Source organism: Gymnoscopelus braueri, assembly GCF_963280865.1.
Source record: "Gymnoscopelus braueri genome assembly, chromosome: 6".
Lineage (NCBI taxonomy): Eukaryota > Metazoa > Chordata > Actinopteri > Myctophiformes > Myctophidae > Gymnoscopelus > Gymnoscopelus braueri.
This window is the reverse complement of record NC_137607.1, coordinates 25,769,125-25,793,209: the sequence shown is the minus strand read 5'-3', so window position 1 is coordinate 25,793,209 and position 24,085 is coordinate 25,769,125. Positions and strand designations below refer to the sequence as shown.

Genomic DNA, 24,085 nt, shown 5'->3' with positions numbered 1-24,085 from the left:
ATGTAACATTTTTGAAGTATTTTTACTCAACTGGAGAATGGAGTATGCTCAAAGGCAAATAGAGTATAGGCTACTTTTACTCCACTAGTTACTTTGTAGATTTTGTAGATTTTGATTATTACAAAACCAATTCAGACCTGTTTTGGCAATTTGAAATAGCCGATCTACAAGCTCAAAAGCGTCGCAAAGTAACGCATTGTGAGCTTGTAGATCTGCCAATACTTTTGTACTTTTATCAAGTACATTTTGAATATCGAACTTGTACTTGCAATAGACTATTTCTACAATAAGGTATTGATACTTTTACTTAAGAAAACATTTTTAGCACTACTTCACACACATACAGACAGACAGACAGACAGACAGACAGACAGACAGACAGACAGACAGAGAGAGAGAGAGAGAGAGAGAGAGAGAGAGAGAGAGAGAGAGAGAGAGAGAGAGAGAGAGAGAGAGAGAGAGAGAGATTGGATATGGTCCCACGGCGACAGTGTTCATAGCGTCAGCTTGACTGACGGACGGGAGCACCAATCAGACGCTCCGTTGCAGAGCAGTCTGAGCACTGTTTTCGGGAATTGGGACGTTGCTTGTCAGGAAGGGTTAGAAGATTATACTGCGTCCGCTGTCAAAGTAGCACTGCAACAACGACAAGAAATAGGGTGGAAATAGCCGTCGTTCATCTCTTTTTTGGGGGGGGTATAGTGGTACTTGGAACATACGGACATTTTTGTGTATAACACAGCCAACGAATAAGACTTTACGTGAAGCCTGAGAAGCTCCTCTCTGTCTTCTAATGTACAAAACGAAACGGAAGTAACTCGCCAGCTGTCTGGCTAGCTTGCGTGCTACTATTGCTTACTTACCTGGTAAGTGTGTAAACCTTTTTACAACTGTTTTATACATTCACGTATTTGTCTCTGTCCTTATTTGCTTGATAAAGTACACACACACAACAAGTCACAGTTATAATTCTAGGTTATTATCAAGTACAGTGCATATTGCGTGGCGCTTTATTGCTTGGGTGTTGTTGGGTGACTAATATATCACCATGCTAATGTTGGATAGCCTGCTGGCATAATATTAATGTACTAGTGACCCATCACACTCTGTCTGAGATAACCCAAGTACACACACACACACACACACACACACACACACACACACACACACACACACACACACACACACACACACACGTTTCCCAAATCTCATTTCGTCATTCGCTGACAGACAGGTACATACCAATGGTGGTTACTTTAACTTAGTTTTGAAATGTAAGAAGACTACCCTAATTAGCTACATATCTATGATATGATCTATATGTCTTGCTCGATTGATAGGGCATGTATGTGTCAATTTAATTTAAAAGTGAAGGATCAAACCAAACAATTAAAATATACAAGGAAGTTGTACAGGCGTCATCAGTCTTATTTTCATTTTCCTAATTAAGATAAAGTTGCAAACTATCCTATAAAAGCGAAGTTGATATCGGTTTGTGTGTAGCCTATATCTCTTGTTGTCAGATGAAGTAAAAGTAAATAAGCTAATGCCTACTAATCTCTCAATGATTACTGAATGGGTTCCCAGATTGGGCCATATTAGCCTACAATAGGGACTTTTCTCCATGAGCCTATATAAAAGTGACAGGCCACACTGGATTTTTCTTGAATGTAATGAAAATGACAGTCTGAGAACAGTCTAACAGTCTAACAAAAACATTTCCATTTTGAAATATTTTATAATGATTTGAGCATTTGACATTTCTCTAGTATGCATGTGAATGGAGGTCAAAACCAATATTCAATTTGCTTAAAACTGAATTCCCTTTCTTGAATAGTAAAGAGTTACAGGATTTGAGCTATTGTGCTGAATTGTGTTATGGCTCTTGAAAGGTTGAGAATTGCTGCATAAGAATAAAGACAGTTGTAAAGTGTACCTGTCTGTCTGTCTGTCTGCAAAAAAAAAAAAAACAGACAAAGGTACAAGATCAGGGGGCTGTCAAGGAGATTCCTTTCCTCTTAAGGCAATATAACTTGGTCTTTCTCGCTGTCATTGTAACTAGTATGAACTGGGCTAAACCCATGGGCAATGTTGCCCAAAAATGTTGCCCGAAAATAGCTGATCTACAAGCTACGATCTACTTCTAGGACTGTCACGATCACCACATTTTAGTTGACGATTAACTGTCTTACAAATAATTGTTATTCATGATTCAATTGTGTTTTTGGCATTGAACGTCGGAATATAAATCACAATTACATCCATGTTTGCCTTTTAGGCTTTGTAAACAAAAAATGCACAGGGCAGATATGACAAATAACTGCCCAGTACTACTACCAGGCAATAATCAATATTAATGTACTATTTCTGCTATTTTTGCATTTATACAGAAGATTTTTTTTATTGCGATCAGACGATTATGCATTAATTGTGTCAGGCCTATCTACATCACTATGCGACGGCATACAGCGACGTGTGGTGAACTCGAATCAGCTATATTAAATGTTGAAATTAAATGAGGATGCCAGAAGTTGATCAAAAGGATGCTGATTGTTCAACACATCAGCAGGTCTAGTTTGGGACAACACAGAATCGCATTTCCTGCCACCACAACAAAAGAGGGGAGAGGTTATATAACACAACATACATTCTGCTAAATGAACCTGTTTCTTAAAGTAGACGCTACTACTGAAAATGACACACCATTTCCAATCAGAGAATCAGTTAAAGGGTTCATAAAACAGTCAGTGCTTTTCAACTGGCAATTTGTCACCCATCCATTTCTCAAGATTTCATTGCATATGCTGATTTCAACAATCATCTGACGTTTTACTTATTTTTTTTAATCTCGGAACCATCACTTGCAGTTCCATTTACGTGTGTGTGTGTGTGTGTGTGTGTGTGTGTGTGTGTGTGTGTGTGTGTGTGTGTGTGTGTGTGTGTGTGTGTGTGTGTGTGTGTGTGTAATAATAAAAGTAATAATGATAGTAATACTGTAACAATAATATGATTGGAAAAAAGCATCATATTGGCAGAGGGAAAAGAACAAAAAATTATGTTTTTATGTAGAGCTGACACAATAAACCGCAGCGCGTGTCATGAAACCTGCAGGGGAATGGAAAACATCCGCCACCTCTGCTATGTCATGTTTCAGTTTTATATAGGCTGACTTGTCCTATGCTTCATAGAGGGTAGGTATAAATATTTGAGGGACAGTGAGAATATAATAATTTAATTTCCAGACAATATTGTGTTGATAAAACTTACAAAACGCTTGTTCCGATTCATCGATATTGTTCTGCCTCGCATTTGTGTTTAGTGTGCTCGCTGATTCACTAGGTCTACTACACTCACTTAAACATGTTAAGGTAGGAACAGAAGTTAGTCAGGATTCCTGCTAAGGAGAGAGACGGATGGTCTACGGACGAACTTCTAAATACTTAACACATGTTCACTAATCGCAAACGTGTTAATGCAGTCTATGTTGTCAGCCTTTATGTCCAGATTCCATCTCAGTTTTTTGCATCATAAGAAACTAAAACAAATGGTGTGAGATGCTGCCGTTAGGCGCATAGACTCGCCGACCCGATCCAGCATTTAGGCAGTATTGGGATGCCAATACTTTCCAATACTGGTATCAGTATCTGAACAACTAATAATTCTGTCAGCAGGAGGAGATTTCCAGCCTGTGACATGCAGCCTCCAGCCAATATGTTTTCTGTCTTTTTTAAATTGTTATTATCTAGTAATACCATAGATACTGGTAATTTTGGTGGACTGTTTCACTATAAGAAAAAATGAATACAACCAACTCTACTGGATAGCAATCACTTTTAGGAAGGGTAGTTTGAAGTCCTCGTTTATACTGGGGACTAGGAGCAAAGTATTTAGGGTAAAGTTCCAAAATGTCTTGCTTTTCAGTATTTGTTTGAGGTTGCCGGCACCTCTTCTACCCATCTTCAACAGTCCAATGCCAGTTCGGCTAAGAGGTGAGATGGGGCTGGGGGGCAGGAGGATTTGCAACTTAAGTTAAGTTGTTCTCAAACCTTTTGGGTTTAGGTCACCCGTGTAAATGATTTTTTCATCCACGGCACCCCTGAATTACATTGCTATATAGCACCTTACATTTATGTTACTGTAGCTCTGGTCCATAGTGTTAGAAGGAGTTCTCCATAACGCTATGTTACTTTCGAGCCGTTGCCCGAACACCCCCGGTAGCGCAGTGGCCGCAGCCTCTCGTCTGTAGTGAAAAAAATAATTACACTTTCGCTACTCACCAAAACAAAACAGTTTTAAGATGCTGAAAGCCTACTTTCCTTAGTGGGAACACTCGGAGCCCCCCACCTCACGTCTAAAATACACTTTTTGGCCAGAAAAGAGAATATTTCACCGGAAGGAAAAATGTTTTAGTTACTGTAAATATTTCCCCCTAAGATACAGTATGTCACGAGGAAAACTTGAGACAATATCCGTTTCCATTAGGACAGATTGAAAATAACTTCCCCCACTCTGCGTTGTGAGCTTGTAGATCGGCTATATTTGACGGAGAGATTTGGTGTATATCGAAAAAGAACGTGCAGCTGAGCAAAGTGCAACTTAGGTCCGTTTCACTAAGTATAGCGGATCTAACTGGTTAAACTGAAGTGATAATGATGAATTCCAAATATTCAGCGGCACCCCTGGACCACCCACTTTGAGAAAGCCTGAGCTTGAGTAATCCTCCTGATCTAGTAGTTAGACTAGTTACAGTATGACCACATGTCCTAGTCCAGTGGTTCTCAACTTTTTCAGGCCGTGACCCCCCAAAATAATCACATTTGAACTGGGGACCCCCCACCCTGACAAGAACTTGGAATTGTAGGAGTTGAGGCATTACATTTAGTACATCTTTTCATTTCATTTTCTTTTTTTTAAAGGTATGGAGAAGGTCTTAAAAGTCCTTAAATTGTCACTTCACTGTCATCTGGGGACCCCCCCCAAAAAAATCATCCCGACCCACGGGTTGAGAACCACTGTCCTGTCCCACCGCTGTCGGGTGGAAACTTTGTATGTCCACTGTAAACCGTTACTTTTCAGGAATGGGAAAAATGTATCCTTTCTTCCAATGGATCCAATGTATTATTTAGGCTCAAGCTCTTAATACTTAATAATACTTTTTAAATATTTAAATTAACAAAATACAGACAGACTTAACCACTCTCCCCCTGGCCTCTATATTTTGGGCATGTCATGTCATTTATTATTATTATTAATAACTTTTTAAAATCTTTTAAAAATAGCAGATCTACAAGCTCACAGTACGTCACATCAGGAGCACACCATTCTAGTTAAGGCAATCAATTCTACATTGTTCAGCCATTCATTAACTGTTCTCTTGCCTTCATTTCTCATACATCGCAGGCAACAACACATTTGTTCTCAAATACAATCTGCTTGGCACGTTAGAATCCAGCGGTCTCCACCACTGAAAAGGCCAGTTTCATGTCACCTCGACTGCACTCGATATTGAGCGCAAATTATGTGGGAATTTGGGATTGTTGGCTGTCATATTTTTACCGGACAGAGGGGGAAATTAAAGGTAATGACAGACTGGACTGGACCAGCCGTTTGTCAACTCGGCTGTGGCAAAAAAAATTCCCCCTCTGAATGAAGCATGAATGTAAGGCATGCGCGGAATGCAAAGATAAACAACAGCGCCACGTGGCTTCCCTCGGACATCCACATGTACAGGACTCAGTAACACAATGAAATGGTGCTAAAATCGCGATATGGCTTGTAATTTCGATATCGAACGCCAATTTCGATTCATTTTCGGTACGTATCGAGTATCGTTACGGCCTTACAAACTATCCACATAGTTCACACACTCAGACAGGACTTGCAGAGTGTTCCTAACGATAAGGAATATGATCAATCAATGTATCTGTGTAACAAACAATAGATGTTTGTATGGATTGTTATTTTTTTTTATTATTATTTCTTCCCCCCAATTTAAAAAAAATAAATGAAAAAAGTAGTTGAAATAAGTTATAAGTTGTCATACATGATTATAAACATTTATAATGAGTGTTATAGTGCCTTAAAAGCGCATTATAATGCATTATAAATGCTCTTATAATGCATTATAGACCTGACTTTAATATACAGTGTTACCAAATAATCTCTTGGAGGAATTTGTTCCTCTTTGATTGAGGTAGAAGAATATAAGTTCTGCATAGATTCCCTTGGTATAGAGAGGGAGGTGACATCTAACATTACTAAGAAATCTATATTTTCTATAGATGGAAGTCTTCAGAAGTTTGAAAAGGAAATCAGATATGTCTAAAAGTCGTGTAGTCAGGCAGTGATTGAAGTTCCAGGTATCTCAGGTGTCTCAGAGTCCAAAATGATCAATATGCTCAAATTGGTTCCGTTGTGGCCAGAGGGTGATGGAGGAATGGAGGCTCTTCTGTATTTTGGGTAATATATTGATCAGTAGGTGGCCGTATTTGTTTGTTAGTCAGAAAGTCAAATTATTGTTTGGTTTATGTCCCACTGGTTCAAGAATGATTGAGAACAGCACCGACCTCCTGTTTAAATTGAGCAGTAGGATCCAAGCTGACTGAGTTTGCAGTAAAGCTTCTTGTCAAGCAGGTGTCTGTTTCTGTTTCTGTATCTCGTACATTGAATTGGTGGCTTTGACCTCCCCTTGGTCTGAGTTTTTCGAAATTAGTGTAGAAGATCCTGAAGTTAAGTGAACGCAGATACTAAACACCTTGGTGTTTAGTAATAAAGCAAGACAGACTGGTCAGGTACTAATAAAGCAGTTTTTTTGTTTGCATCTCCACTGGTGGAAAGACATATTGCTACTGCCCTCGTTGAAGCAAAAGATGGTCTGTATTTAGTCTTGTCAAGTTGTCACAATTATTACATAATCACAATTAGTTGAGATTATCGCAATTATTTTGCATAATCGTCAATCGCTTCCATTCATTTGAAATTAATCTGTTGAAAAGTAGCGAATAGCAGATCTACAAGCTCACAACATGTCGTGATGTGACGCGTTGTGTGCTTGTACTGTAGACCGTCTATTTACGCTATTTTTGAAAAGTTTTGAAGGTATAAAATTATTAAATGCATGGCTTTTTCTGGCCTATTTCGTCAGTTATTTCTTTGTATATTTAAGTTATTTGTCATATCAGCCCTGTGCAATTTTTATTTACGAAGCCTAAAAGCAGGAAGGTAATTTCTATTTATATGTTCCAATGTTCAATACCAAGAACAAAAACTAAATCGTTAATCACAATTATTTGAATGACAATTGTCAAGTAAAATGTCACGATGGTGAAGGCCCTAGTCCTACCTGTATTGTGTGGCTGAAGTGCGACAGACCGTTCAGAAAAAAAACATTAAACTAATGGTTCCTGACTTCCTGGCTGCCCCCGCACTGCATTGATCTGCATCTGGGTATCATGTTAATGTCCCCAGCACTGTAGGTGTGTGTTAAGTAATTGACGTCATTTCAGCTGATTTCTGTGGGTTTACCGAGGTCATCACACTGTGTGTGTGTGTGTGTGTGTGTGTGTGTGTGTGTGTGTGTAGTACAAAGTGTGGCGAGTGTGTTATGACTCATCAGGCTGATGTGAGGTCACCACAGTATCAATGCCTACTGTAACGCACGTACACACACACACACACACACACACACACAGAGTTATGGACAGACACACACATGCGTCTATCTATGTTCACTTAAAACTGCAAAGGTGATTAATTAGCTTGAACCAGACACACAGGGTTTTAATAATTCCCCTAAGCTTCTATCATCTGTACATCCATTTCAGCAATATTTCCATCTCATGACTCACACAGACAGAGACAACCACACACAGCGGTTCATCATCATTAATGTGAAAAATAGCTCATGATGAAACTAGTACACACTATACCCTCTACCCTGGCCCAGAGGACCACCACCCATGGGAACACCGTAAAATCAGAGCTGTTTATTGTAAAGATATAAATGCTTCCCTTGGATAAATTAGCCTGGCATCAGAAGTTATTGGTTACATTCCGTTGTCCTGTCCTTCCAACATAAACAGTCTAAATAAATACAATTATTGTTTAATAATAATAATAATAATACTTATAAATAATAATAAATGCACAGAATCTCTGTGAGTGAGTGAGTGTTTCCCCCACATATCTCGAGAACTGTATCAACCTCAGACTGGCTTGTGTATCACTGAGGACCTGAGGGAGAGATGTGGTCGGATGGGCGATGTCATAAATGTGATGTCATAGACTGGCCTCCAAGTACAATGATAATGGGTACTGCACTTAACCCATTAAGACCGGGAACGCATCCGTGGCATTTTTAGATTTATTTGGCTATTCAAAAATAGCAGATCTACAAGCTCATAGCACGGCACCGAGTGCTGCCCAATGAGCTTGTACTGTATTTGTTTTTAGATCATGACATTTTTTGAAAATCTTTGAATTTGTATTTTTTAAAGCAAACATTTTTAACTCAAACCTTCAAAACAGGCATTGACCTAGTAACAATAATAATAATAATTATTATTATTATTATTGGTGATTCATTATCAGCGCTTAGTTGGAATAGTCTAAAACACTAGAGGATCTTCTGCTCTCTTTACCTGTGCTGTTTTATATCTTTACCTGTGCTGTTTTATATCTTTACCTGTGCTGTTTTATATCTTTACCTGTGCTGTTTTATATTCCTGTTTGAATCAAACTTTCATTGTTGAAATGAAAACTGTAATTGAACGTGAATGAAAACGGAGACCACTGCCACACTCTTCCCTCTGTCCTTTTCTGTCCAGCTTCTGAATGCCAACTCTGTGGATAATGGAGCTGAGCAGGCAACTGTGTGGGAAGATGAGGAGGTCCAGCAAGAGGGCCCAGCTGTCCTCCTCCCCCTCCTCTTCTGCATTGAGGGGCCTGGAGATCCACTTCTACCTCCCAGAGGAAAAAAAACAGCTGGTTTATTTACAAGGTTGCCACACTGCCGAGGACCTCTGCGTCGAAGCTGCCAAGGAATGTGGTCAGTCTCTTTCCTGTTTATGCACTAGATTCAGTCCTTAATTAGTTGCTGGTATTATTTCTTAAGGTAACTCTTTGTAAGAAATGAGCATCTATGAGGATCAGTTGTATCTGTTGTCTCATTACCGGTATTGTAGTTTAAAGTTTTGTTGTGGTATTGTAGTAAAGTTGGGGTATCGCTAGGGATGAACGACTCAGTATTTTACTAGTTGATCTGTCCGAGGCAGTTACCGACATGCCAATCGTCTTTGCTGTGCTTTTTGCTTTGCAATTAACTGCTGCCATCATGTTCAGAATTTTCGTCAAAGCCCTAGTGCTTCCAAAATGAATGGATTAAAGTGATTAACGTATTGACTTGACTATTCCTAGTCATGTCTGTTCATAAAGTTATAATTAATACATTATTATTACTGTGTTGTAGGTATGGGACGATCATCGGTATTATCGTGGTAAAGAAACGCTCACAATAATCGTATCACAGAGATTTTCATTTATTGTCAAGTTCACAAGGATGAATTAGCTTTTGCTGCAAAATTCTGCAAATTCAGTACCACTCTATACGGGATAAAACGGACCTATGAAGAGTGCATTTGGTACGCTCTTATTTCACTCTACACAAAGCGATTAGCCTAGTTTTAAGTATATTTTGATAATATTGTTAATCGTGACATGTAATTTTCATATCGTCCCATCCCTACTGTGTTGTAATTACTGACATGACACGCAACAGTAACTTTACAAATGTAATGTTACTGTTACAAGTATGACTGACGTGACACTGTGCATCAATGTTACAGCTACAAATGCAATGAGTGAATGTTTCAACACGCCGTGACGCGTTGTGGGCTTGTAGATATTTTCGGTGCACATCACCTGGACGCAAATAATTATAACTCATGCCTGCTCGTGCTGATCAATAGTCAACATGACACCAGGTTGAGGCAGGCAGAAACCCATTTGATGAAGCAAATTTCAGAAATATGTCAGGTGTCTGACAGGCACGCGTAACAAGCACTGAGTATCAATTGATCTTTTATTTTCCTTTAGTAGGTTCTGCTCAAGGCTCCTTATGGTACATCAATAAGAGGATGATCAGAGTCAGCATGCAGCTCACAAAAATGCAATTAACAAGTTAGCCGGTTGTAAAAGTAGTACAGCTATCTGACCGGCACTTGTTGAACACCCTACGTGTGTATATATACCCAAATATTGTCAGGCCTGCCTATAGACCTAACACTAGCAACAGTAGTATGCAAGATTGATGCGAAATATTGATTAAAAAGTAGTATGCGAATTTGATTATTTACCTCTGCTTTGTGAGGGCTTTTAAAGCAGGGTCACATGTGTAAAGAGGATATTATGGCATTAAATGTCTTTGCCCCATCTATCTGCTGCCATTACTACAGTATCTGCATGTTTGTCTGTTTTGTCCGTTTCCCTAATTGATTTGTTTACTAATTGATTGATTTGTTTGGGACTGTCACAGTGTGTGATCCCTGTGACTGTCTCATTGTCTTTCTGTCTGCGTTGCAAATGTTGCCCGTCCTTGTGTGTGAATCTGTCACTGGCCACTAATGGAATACAGTAAGAGCTTATTCAGTTAAGCTTTGAAAATCTAAGTGGTAATCAGTATATGTGATTGCATTACAGTCGCAAACTTAATTGGTCTGGATGTTTTGAAAATAGATGATTATTTTGAGGTTATGTGACAATACATGTCACTGGCTCTGGGGGTGTGTCAATGCCACATGGGAAAGTTTAGATGTTGGTGAAGGAAGAACAAATGAAAGTGAAACGAGTTTGTGGGGAGTTGGAAAGATAGGGAAGTTCTAACTGCTCAGATCACACACATGGAACATCTGTTCACAGATGCAGTACAAGTTGCAGTAGTTCTGTTGACATTATATTAGAAACATGACTGTATGGCCTCTGGCCTGACTGTTAAAGATTAGATTTGAATGAGGCGGGTAAGGAAAAGTTCTCTCTCTCTCACTCACTCATTCACTCACTCACTCACTCACTCACTCACCAGGGGAAATTCCGGAAATTGGTCCTAAATTGTAGAACAATATACTAACTAGACAGAAAGGAGGACAGAAAGATGGAAAGAGTGTGTATGTGAGAAGAAGAGAAAGCGAAACACTGAAGGGAGAGCTTACTCATACAGTACTTGACTCGCAGGAGTACAGTTTTGGACCTAGTCTAATTATTCGAATCAAATTGCATTTTTTTTTATTGTGGCTGTTTGCATGAAGCGTCTTAGGTTAAGTTGATACCTGGAACGCATTTGTGTCACTTTAGATGTCTTTGGCTATTCAAAAATTGCAGATATACAAGCTCATAGCGCGGCACCGAGTGCCGCGCTACGAGCTTGTAGATCTGCTATTTTTGAAAAATCTTGAATTTTTATTTTTAGATTGTTTTTCAAAAAACTGTTAGGATTTCGATTTTTTGTAAGAATCGCCTCAGGTCTTAATGGGTTAAGAGTTTCCTTAGAAGACATTTCTAGCTTATATTCAATTAAGTGAAATCTTAAAAATCTGCGTCTGCATTGCATTGCGTTCAAGCAAAAAACCCACCCCCGCAATGTTGACATGATGATCTGAAAAATGTGGCGGGTGGGGAGGGTGATGTTTGTCACTGTACGTTCCTTTACGGGCTTGGGTGCCCACCTGTGTGCAGGGAGTGTTGGGTGGGAGGAGTAGGACGGAGGCTCTTCGTCCTCCCGGTGGGGGCTCCTCACTGGCAGGTGAGTCAGTAGGATACAACACCAGTACAGTAACAACACACAAACATGTGTGTGGGGAGGAATTCACAGGCATAATGACCAAACAATTGTGCAGAAAAGAAAAAGAAACAACAACACTATGGGGCGCCGATGGCCTAGTGGTTAAGGCGCATACCACGGCTCTAATGCTGTGGTATGCGGGCCCGACGGCCTTTGCCGCGTGTCACCCCCTGTCTCTCTCTCTCCCTGTTTCCGGCAGAAGGCAGAAAAGACCCAAAAATATCTTTAACCCATTAAGACCTGAGGCGATTCTTTAAAAAAATCTAAATCATAACAGTTTTTGGAAAAAAATCCAAAAGATTTTTCAAAGATTTTTCAAAAATAGCAGATCTACAAGCTCATAGCGCGGCACTCGGTGCCGCGCTATGAGCTTGTATATCTGCTATTTTTGAATAGCCAAAGAAATCTAAAGTGACTCTGATACGTTCCAGGTCTTAATGGGTTAAAAAACACTAGCAGCACGGATGTGGACAAATTAATCTGTAGCTTGTACGTATGCGTAACCTATGAATATTGTGCCTCTTCTAATGCTCTCAGATTAGAAAGAAAAGCGCACTACCTAGTACTACCTGTGTTGGACTAGGTCAAACGTCAAAATGACAACATCGGTGGCGGTGACGCAAATGCATCGCTACTGGTGTTGCTGGGCTGTGAAGTCAACCAAGACATTGTTTCATGATGTCATGAAACAAAAACTACCTTCGGTCATAAAACAAGCACAGCGTGAAAGTGAAACTCATGAAGAGTGTGAAAGCTGGATTGTAGTTGATGATGTATGCATGTAAAAACTTATGTTTACCTTTCCATTTCTACACATGTGTTATGAATGAGGCTCATTGTGATTTTGGTGGCTTTTTTCCCCCACAAACTGCACACATATAGTAATAACTTACTATCAATAGCTGAAGTTTCGACAGGGAGAGCAAACCATTAGACTCACTCTTCTACTGCATTTTTTTCCTTTTCTCCTAGAATGCTGTAGCGGCTCACCTAAAAATAAAATATTAAATGCAAGAAAAAACCTGATGTGTATACAGTATGTGTGTACCCTAATGAAAAATGATGAAACGATGCAGTTTTATTGCTTGAACAGTGTTCAAAATGTGTACTCTGGACTGGTGGTTTGCCATTGGACGAGGGCCAAATTGACAGAATGGAAAAGAGGCTTGTTCTCAATATTGATATCCTCTTCCTTTACTCTGCCTTCCCTCTGTTTTTCCAGAAATCTCTCCGCTGTGCCATAACCTGTTTGCGCTGTATGATGAGATCACTAGCCTATGGTACCCACCCAACCACGAGTTCAAGATCACGGATGAGACCAGCATCAAGCTGCACTATCGCATGAGGTGAGAGGAGTGGAATGTCATTGGTTCTCGTAAATGCCATATATGTCCAAACGATTCTCCACTGACATCCTTGTAAATTTTTTATATTATTATTATAAGATTTAATCAGTTATTCCATTCTTTGATTGTTCTCAAGAAACGATGGCAATTCCCCACTGCTCCTAATAGTTAGGATCATGTGTTAAATATAACATGATTTCACATTATGTGCAAATATACACAAATACACCAAAATAACTAAAGGGGACTAAATAATATATACAATCATCCATCCATTCATTCATATACATAATATAATACACTGCTACAGGAATGCACATATAATTCTACTACCACTAGATCAGTTGTTTACTGTTGGTTAGTAATGTATTCATTGCCATAAAGGCTAAACATATACAGTACGTGGGAAAAAGAAAACCCTTTTTAAAAATGTTATTCCAAAACACAATTGACTGTGCTCACAAAGTTCCAACCACATAACACCACTGCAGCCATTTAAAGCACACCAATCAGCAGGGCCAGACTGTGGACTCATTCAGACTGTTGAATGGGCTGCTGTCTAAGCCGTTTCTCATTGGGAAATTGGAGAAAACACATTATTGAAATGGCTGCAGCTGCACAACACAACAGCGCCGTTGGACATAGCTGAAGAAGATTTGTGCAAGCAGCCGACATATGTGTTAGGCTGGCACTCGCTCTGTTTGTAAGATAAGATCATGATATAGCAACGGGTGGGTTGAGGCACATTACTGTAGATGTGAACATACCTTTGTGTTATCCCAGGTGCTGCTCAACAAAAATACTGACAAAGATTACTACCATTGAGCAACATCTCTTAAACTCTGTCAGGTGTAGATAATAGATGTTTTCCCACATTACAAAATTAGGAATCAGTTAGCTGAGGTGTGAAGACAAGGTAGTACTTTCCCCCCATTTGGTCGAATGATTGACAACACATCACTAATTTGGTACTGGGACTGAATGCCCGACTCTGACTTTGGAAGGACCTGTGATACGGATAGAAGGAAAGTTGTGTATCGGGAGTTTGCACCATGTATATCAATGACTATTTTCAACATTAGTCCTATTTGGTAATTGTAACAATTTGGTAAATGTAATACAAAGAGGCGGTTAAGGAAAAGTTAAATCTCGCACACACACACACACACACACACACACACACACACACACACACACACACACACACACACACACACACACACACCCCCTTACTTCCTCTCTCTGTTCACTTTCTTTACTTTGACAATAGCTGGGAGGAGAGTTGTGCAAGTGTGGTGAGAGACAAAGCAAAGCTTGGGTGGTGTGTGCGCAAGTAGTATACTTTGTGTAGTTATCCAAGTCTGTGTTGTGTTGTGCTGGAGTCTGTTTTGCATACTGTACTGCAGTCTACTAACAAACAGACTTTTGTGGTCAAGTATTAAGTACATGCTCCATCCGACATGTGAACTTTTGTCCAACAGGCTAGGTTATAACAAAAAACATGAGGTCAATCAGAACTTCGGATGGGTGGTCTCAGGGCTACATGCCTCAAAATACTTCGGATGGCTTGACCGCGGCCACTCAGTAATCTGATCAATGAATCTGTCCAGCAACAACGTAGCTGGCAGCTCGTTCTGTCGCCTCGAGACACTGAAGAATTAGTGTACAACCAGCGAAGTGATTTTAATACCTGTATATCGTTCAGATGCGCTGTGGGAAATTTGTCACAGAGGCATGAAGATTTAGCTATTTCTTGCAACAGTTTGTGTTTCTATTCATGGTCACTACAGAAGGATTTCAGAGATGTTTGTAGAGACACACACATAATGGTCAGCAATGTGGTGTTTAAATCTATGCATGCACCAGGGATAATATAGTTTGCTGTACATTATTGATGACAAATTTGGTGCAACCAACAGACTAATTTAACAGGACTAAGAGTGTGCAAGACAGCCTGCTACCCATTACTCCCAAAGTGGTTTAAACAGTCTGAAATTGCCATCCTCACTAATGGGATTAAAAATGTAGAAAAAGCAAATGGGAAATGTGTATTATGAAACTTTTTTTAAAGGGTGGTATATTGTATATTCAAAGGATTAACACAAGTAAAGGCCAAAGTCAGTAGGATTCTTCCTGCAATCTATTAGATTATGAGATATCTCAAGTGCACAGTTGACATCTTAGCCTGATGGTGGCACTAGAAGAATGTAATGGAGTCACCAATATAAACTGGGGTCATCATCCAGGGAGCATGAATGTGGTCAACACATTTCACTGCAATCCGCATCAAAATATAATTGGGAGCATTTATGGAATTGGAATGCAAATAATTCTCCTGTTCCGACCAAAACAGGACTTATGTGAACCAAACGAGTGCTCCTCTCTTCCGCTGGGAAAAAAAAAATGTGTGACTGCATTGTAGGGCTGTGCTCAACATATTGAATATCGGGATACATATCAGTCATGCCCCTATTGTATCATATCTTATAGTTAGCCAGCATCAATTTTGTTTGATTGTTTTTTCATTTGTTTTTAATAAAAGGGAGATCCCTCTACAATGTAGTGAGAGAAAGGAGTGAGGAGAATGGAGAGGGCATGGAACATGGCAGTGAAAGTAAAGCTAGCCCCTGCAAAGCCCATGTTTTGGAAGATTATTTTGGCTTTATCTTGTGGGCATTTTGGCCCATTTGTGTCATATCGGCAAACGTATTGTATCGGAATATGTATCGCATTGTGACTCCTGTATCAGGCTACGTATTGTATCGTGAGTTACCTGTCAATGTCCAGCCCTAGTGCTTTGTGAGCTGACAGTAGGTGCTATGTAGCGTGGAGGTAGTTTGCTCATTGGCATAATTAACTCACATTCTAGAGCTGAGTGAGAGGCGTGTGTGTGTGTGTGTGTGTGTGTGTGTGTGTGTGTGTGTGTGTGTGTGTGTGTGTGTGTGTGTGTGTGTGTGTGTGTGTGTGTGTGTGTGTGTGTGTGTGTGTGTGTGTGTGTGTGTGTGTGTGTGTGTGTGTGTGTGTGTGTGTGTGTGTGTGTGTGTGGCAAGGCTGGTATAGTGTGGCAAATGAGTATTTAAATGGTGTCAAATATTGACTTAGCCTGAGTGATGCGCACACATTACAAGTGAGCATGCACACACAATGGCCAATGTGAAAGAAGTGGTTATACAGTACATTTAGACATCTATAAACACAAATAAATGTATTGTCCCTTCATCCTCTCTTCTCATAGCGTTGCTTGCAAAGGGTGTGCTTCTGTGCTGCACTTGGTTTGCACAGAAGCACACCCTTTGCTCACACAGATAGACACACTCGCTCACTCGCTCACTCACTCACTCACTCACTCACTCACAATGGAGCTTTATTGGCATGAGAAAGCATACGTTTACATTGCCAAAGCAAGTGTCAAAACATAATAAAAACAATTTAAGAAAAACATGGGGAAAGTATATACAGTTGGAGGTGGTACAGTATTGTGTTAAACAGAGCTATGTCACATTGTGACGTTATATACAAGTTATAGGATATAAAGATTTTTGAAACAAATACAATAGCAACAATCTTTTGCAGTCACTTTGGGACAATTAGCAGCATTCTTCCCAAAACTATTTAAATAGTATACCAAAAAAAAGACACACACACACACACACACACACACACACACACACACACACACACACACACACACACACACACACACACACACACACACACACACACACTCTCTCTCTCTCTCACTTTCTGACTGGTCTTCTGTCTCTCCCCTATTAGGTTCTACTTTGCCAACTGGCATGGCACCACTGCCGGAGATTCTCCAGTGTGGAGACACTGCATCAGTAAACTCAGAGGAGGACTCAGCCCACAGAAGACACCGGAAGGAACACCCTTACTGGATGCTGCGTCTCTCGGCTACCTGTTCGCTCAGGTGTGTGTTCGTGACATAATAGTTTTTGTTCTTGTTTGTGTGAACTGTGAACACATTTCATCCTGTGAAGTAGATTAAAGTATAAGATCAGAGCTACACAATTAGGTATCACTTGCAGAGATCGATCCAACAGTTTTGGATGTACATGTATAGAATTATGTGATTCTGAATTGTCAAATTTTTGAGAATTTTCACACTTTTCTCTGCTCAAAGTACATCTTTGGAAAAAGTAATGAATGATTTGAATCAATACTCTTTCTAGGGCTGTGTCCACAGAAAGCGTATTTGAGTGGAGGAGAGCTTCAGTTATCATGTCCAGAGTTAAAAAATAATAGAGGGGTAACGAAAATCCCCACCCATTCATTTGGAGTTGCTCACCCAGCGCGTATTCCCTTTTCACCCCTTCTTCCGGGTAGGGAAATGTGTGCCGGGCAGGGCCTATTTGGGGCCTATGTGATGCGTTTTGCGTCACTCTATGCGTCGTCTCGCATGCGCAGTAGTCTCACCTCCGTGCGCAAGCTTGTGCGTCTAGCCCATTGGTCGAAACCGTTTTAGCTCTTTCATGTTTCTGACCCCAGCCGTTATAAGATGGAGTACCTATGATCGGCCACCATGTCCAGTGCGCTTCACTGCTCCCTCTCGGTTCTGGGGGCTTGCGATGGACGCTAAGAGCGCTGAAACGTGAGGTGTGGCGCTGGGAAGAGGAGTGCTCCAGTGCATGTTGACCATAGAAATTCATGGGAGAAAAGCGCTGGCATCTCAAAAAACTATTTTTGTGGACATGGCCCCCTATTATGATGCACAACTCTTTTTAAATGTACTTTAATGGCAGTAAAAGCACACAGTAATTTGGAAGGTTTCCATGTGCATTCAGTATACCATATACATGCCCTTCTTATACTCTGGACGTGGTCATTAACCCATGGTGGAGGTTTCATTGACGCAGGAGAGGCTTTTGAGATTTTAAGGGGTTACTAGTGTCCATTGATGGCAGCGCATCGTTGCATAAATCTAGTAGCTAGCACCTCCACGGAACATGAGGAATCTTCAATCTACTGGATCAAGCTGCTGAGAAGCCTGATAGGTGTTGCATAAAGTCACCATGGTCTGTAGAGTGATGGGTCAAAAGGCGTTGAGAGCCTCTCAGGGTAGAGACAGCAGGCGCTAGAGGAATATTAATGAGGACAGCAGCATGGTCAGAGACATACCTGTTGATGCTCTGGAGATTTACTGGAGTGGAACCATGAGCAATAATTAGATTTAGAGTATGACCGTATTGATAGGTATAGGTGTAGAGTATGCCAGCGACATGTTAAGTACTGTCGAAGCTCGAAGAACTCGGGTGCAGGTTTATTGTCCTGGATGTCTCTGTGGATATCTAAGTCTCCTAAACTTTCTCATAATTAGTGGTTATGATGGAGAGTAAGTCTGTCAGAAAGTCCCCTCCCTTCATTTAGTAGGGTGATATAACTAGCCAAAAAAACTGTGAGGTGGGAGGTACTGAATGAAGGAAATTAAGTTACCAACAACAGCAGGTGTCAATATTTGACCAGTACAATTTATAAGGCTGGTCAAATCTTTACACTTGAGACACCATATTTTTTTATTGTCATTTAATGACAGCAAAAATAATTGCACAATTGCAGCTAAGGCTTGGGTGCCCATCTCTGTTAAAAGAGGACCAGAAAAGGTTAAAAGTGTCAACGTAAATACGATTTTGTGAAGAGCAATTCTGACTTTATTCAAGTGTGGAGACTTGGTAGCCTGGTAAAGCTTCCCATACCTTGACGGAAAGAGGGCATCAGACCGGAGATAAAAACAAGGTTTCTGCCCTTGTTTATTTGTGTATAAATATCTGTGTGTGTGTGTGTGTGTGTGTGTGTCTCTAGGGCCAACATGACTTCCATAGGGGTTTGGCCCCGGTGAGGACGTCCCAGACCGAGGCAGAACAACACGAGATAGAAAACGAGTGTCTGGGCATGGCTGTGTTAGCCATCACTCACTATACAAAGTACCATGGACTGGACACCGTCCCCGACATCAGGTAAAGTAGTACACACATTGTTAAAGGAGTAGTTCATCCCAAAATTTACTTAGTTTATCAATTACACACCCCATGGAGCATTGAATTCATGCAGATTTTTTGGTCGCATTCCTAAGACAATAATTCTCTCCGGTAGGAGACTGAAAGGAGACTCTTTGAGTCTCCTACCGGATACATTAGCATCTTTCCGCCGGTCATTAAATTATTGGCTTAGGAATGAGAGAAAAACAAAAAAATCGCAGTGAATTACATGCTTCATGGGGTGTGTAATTGATAGAAAATAAGTATTTTTTTGGGTGAACTACTCCTTTAAGGCTGATCTATACTTTGTTGCGTGCTGGTGTCACACATCAAAAATGACCAATATACAACCTCATAACACGCCGCACTGCAACGCCTTGTGAGCTTGCAGATCTGCTATGTTTGGTGTGCAAAACGGCGTGCAAACCAAGTATAAACACTCAAACGTGTATGTACACACACACAGTCTTGAAACATCTGTTCATTTTGTAATGGCACATTAATTTTAACAACACACCATAACAGTAGCTGCAACAGAAGGGGTGCGTTTAGCTCTTAAAAGGTTGCACTCTGGAGTTAAGCTGTCGCCATGCCACATGCACCAATGGTAATGAGAGTAAAGGATGATGGCGACACCCGATCTTACCAGGGCACCCTTGACCTTCGCGTACAATACCCTCATCCTCTATTCAGTTCTCTCGTCTAACCCATTCTTTTGTCCGTACATCCTTTCTTCCATTTCCCACCAGACACACCCCCACACACACCCCCACACACACCCCCACACACACACACACACACACACACACTCACACACTCACACAATCACACACACACACACACACACACACACACACACACACACACACACACACACACACACACACACACACACACACACACACACACACACACACACACACACACACACACACACACACACACGTATGAATACAGGTGTGCCTTGAGATTTTGATTTGCCCTGGTTTGAAAACCTAGCTTAGTATAGCTGCTGCTCCCTCCATTGGTACAACCTGTTCACATTCTGCCTATGGTTTCAAAGGTTGTGAGTTCAAGCCCAGTGCTGAAAATATGTTCTTTAAACTTCTGCTTCCTCTTCTTCCTTTCACTCCTCTTCTTTGTCATCATCCTCCTCTTCTCCTCTTCTTCTTTTACTTCCTCTTCCTGTTCTTCCTCCTCTCTTAATTGTATTCCTCTTCTTCGGTCTTCCTCTCTCTGTAACTTTTGCCCAATTGCTGCGAGGCAGCTGTCATTTCTTTAAAACTATGTCTCTGCTTCCATTCATCCCCAGCTACAAGCGTTACATCCCAGAGTCGCTGAACCGAAACATCAAGCAGCGCAACGTCCTGACGCGCATGCGCATCAACAACGTCTTCAAGAACTTCCTCAACGAGTTCAACCAGCGCACGGTGCACGACAGCAACATCACGCAGTACGACCTGAAGATCAAGTACCTGGCCACGCTGGAGGGGCTCACCAGCGGCCTGGGCAGCGAGCTGCTGGAGCCCATCTCGCTCACCGTCACCCAGGAAGGCGAAGTACTCTCCAACGGCGGGTACCAAGGTAAGAGTGTGGCAAGAGCGGACACACACACTTATTAGAAGTTGTTAGGTATTGTAAGGAGGTAATGTCTTGATCACTTAACCCATTTAAACCGGGAACGGTTTAAATAGTTTAAAGATTTTTAAAAAATAGCACATCTACAAGCTCATAGCACGGCACTCAGTGCCGTGCTATGAGCTTGTATATCTGCTATTTTTGAAAAATCTTTGAATATATATATTTTTAGAGCAAACATTTTTAACTCAAATCTTTGCTTTTTTGGGGGGGGGGGGAGGGGGTCCCTGGAACAAACCATTTTCAGATGGGGGTCGGTGGCCAAATACGTACATATCATTTTGGCGGTCCTTGACAACATGAAAAAGTTTGAGAACCACTGATATATCAACATACGTTTTTCAGAAATCTGTTTGGATTTAGAAGACATTTTTAGAATCGGAACCTCAGGCCTTAATGGGTTAAAGTGAAATGACGTTTTGGTAGAGGTTTGGGGTTGTGTAGTTACCTTTCCATGATGTAACTCCAAATATTGGCGAGATATCTTCTATAGTTGCTCCTCATTGACTTACATTGCACAGTGAATCAGGTCTAAACGTTACTCTTTTAGCAAACAAAGGGAGGCTATTTTGGAAAATACATTCCTAATCCACGGAACAACTATTGAAGAAATCTCGCCGATATTTGGAGTTACATCCTGGCAAAGTAACTACACAACCCAAACCTCTACGATAGTGTAATTTATGCTTTATCGTACTGTGCCTCGTTGTGACCTTGTAGATCTGCTATTTTTAACACATTCATCGCCAGGTATTAATTAATTAATTCATCCGCTGCTGCCAGCGTTTTTTTTACCTTTTATATTGACGATTTCTGGAGAGCCGCGGGAGCCGCATGTGTACACGATGATGTAAACAAAGGGTGTCTGGGGGTTGGGGGAGGGTCTCCTCTATCCACCGGAACAAACATTTTGTAACCGTGATCGGCCATTTTGTTGCTATCGCCCGTTGAATAAGGCTTGTTTTCACCCAAAAAAAAGAAGAAATACGACTAGATGTGTTTTTCTACAACTCATAACATAGGAGTGGACTGAAGTGACGTTTTTTGGGATGACGTCACATCCGTCCATTCCTTCTGTCAGAGTCGAGGGTTTTTTGAAAAAAAATGTTAAAAAAATACTAAATATTTTTCAAAAATAGCAGATCTACAAGCTCATAAAAGTACGTGACACAGATGCTTTCCAGGTCTTAACCCTTTAAAGGTCACCCCAAGAAAAAAGCATTGGAAAAATTATTTCTTTGCATTTTTTATTTATTTGGGGCAATAGTAACAACTATCAATTATAATTTCTTTAACAGACCCAACAGTTTTCCAAATATAGGCCTCTACCAAACGGTTGAGATGTCACTTTATGGTAATGGTAAAAGTTTCATGCATATACATTGATTTATATGCATTCACTGAGAAATATGTCTCCCATTATGTTCCCAGTCTCTTCTGTTTGTGAGAGTTGATCAGCATCATCTGTTTGGTCATCTTCTTCATCACACAGATCATCAAAATAGTCCATTTTTTATTTCAGCACCACTAACCTTTACCATTAAATGACAATTCAACCATTTGGTTGAGCATGTTTTTTTAGATAGGAATAAAATCATACTAATACATAAATATAATGAAATAACATTATATGTATTATATTAACAACACTGAATTAGCAAAAGCCCTATTTATCCATAGCAAATAGTACATTTTAATTACTTTAGTTTAGCTTCACTACTTACCATAAAGTGACAAACAACCCGTTTGGTAGAGCATGTTTTCAGAAAATTATTAGACCATTATTAGATTTTTTTTATTGTATCAAGCTACATAATCAGGTTCAGTAACACCTCTGAGATGATAATATGACAAAAAAAAAATCTTACCTCTGAAATTTCAACCAAAAAAATCCCACCTTTCAGGAGTGGATTAATTGATTTTCACTTCCTAAAAAGTGGCTACCTGAGAATCCATGTGACTGGGAAACAGTGACATCTGGTGGACCTTTTTTTGCCATAACATACCTCAACCAAATGGTAGAAAGGGCTCAATCAGGTTGAGTTAAGTTAAGCAATGTTGTCAATGAGAAATAGTGACTTAAAATGTGCTCTACCAATTGGTTGAGCAGACTGTTAAAGAGTTCGGGTTCATTGACTTAGATCTACGTGAATGGCGGCTAACGGTTGGATTTGAAATGACGTACATCTACGTCAATGGCGGTGAATGTGTTAAAATTGTGGATTTTTTAATGCCTATAATGACATGATCTAAAGTAGGGGATGTGCTAGAAAAAGGAAATGCTACATCATGGTGGTCATGTTTCATAAACTTTTCCTTAGGATACTACAACCACATGCAGAACCAGAACCAGAATCAGAACCAGGGACAGAGCCTGGAGACCAGTCAAGACATGCAGGTCATGGTCACCGGGACCAGTGGGATTTGCTGGAGGAAGAAGACCGCCACTGTGAGTAGAGAGAGAGCAGTGGTTCTCAAGTGGGGTCTGGGAGAACCCCCTGGGGGTCCTTGAGGGGGTTACAAGGGGTAGCTTCAAATTCAGTTTAACCACTTTAAACCTAGTATATACTTCGGCCAATCTACAAACTTGTAGAGCTGCTATTTTCAAAAGCTATTTACAAAATGTGAAACATTTTTTATATTTTTAATTAAAGGTTGGGTAATTGATTTTCTTTGGTTAAAATAAGTATAAAATAGCTCTATATTTATTCTGATAATACTCATTGATGTAGAGTGTTTGTTCAGTTACAGGAATCTCCATGTCTCTCCACCTCTTTATTAAACAGAAAATGCATTTTCAGGACAGGTACCAATTTCATCCAATCAGGATAGAGAACTGAGTCAGGATATAGATTAACCAAGTGAAATTGGAAGTGATGACACTAAGAAATGAGCAGACAAAATTGGAACTGGAACACTATAAAAATGAAGCTGATAAATGGGTACTCTCTCCTGATTGGCTGAGATTTTGTCACCTACCTGAAAATGTATTTTCTGTTTATTAAAGAGCTGGAGAGACGGGGAGAACCCCTGATACTGAACAAACACTCTCTAGTAATGATTACTATCACAATATAGTGCTTTAACCTTTAACCTAACACAAAACTTTTTGTTTTAAACCAAAAAAGATCACTTACCCTTCCTTTTAATCTGGGGGAACCACTTTTAGTAGAGAGCATGGGGACTGGGGAAGTTTGTGGTGGCGTGGGAGGAGGGGGAAGTGGCCAGAAAGGTCATTCAAAGTTTTTGAGATCAGGTAGATGGTCCTTCTGCAT

At 40.3% G+C, this 24,085-nt stretch overlaps 1 protein-coding gene across 1 annotated transcript in view; it reads left to right on the top strand.

The window, feature by feature from the left end:
• Nucleotides 1-574: 574 nt before the first annotated feature.
• jak1 (Janus kinase 1) overlaps nt 575-24,085 on the top strand; it is a 53,962-nt gene continuing 30,451 nt past the window's right edge. Inside the window, exons 1-7 of the mRNA XM_080431976.1 lie at nt 575-866; nt 8,826-9,046; nt 13,056-13,179; nt 16,954-17,107; nt 18,997-19,151; nt 20,485-20,756; nt 23,132-23,259. Coding sequence (XP_080288102.1) covers nt 8,833-9,046; nt 13,056-13,179; nt 16,954-17,107; nt 18,997-19,151; nt 20,485-20,756; nt 23,132-23,259 — 1,047 coding nt within the window. The 5' untranslated portion in view covers nt 575-866; nt 8,826-8,832. The remainder of the gene's footprint in view (nt 867-8,825; nt 9,047-13,055; nt 13,180-16,953; nt 17,108-18,996; nt 19,152-20,484; nt 20,757-23,131; nt 23,260-24,085) is intronic.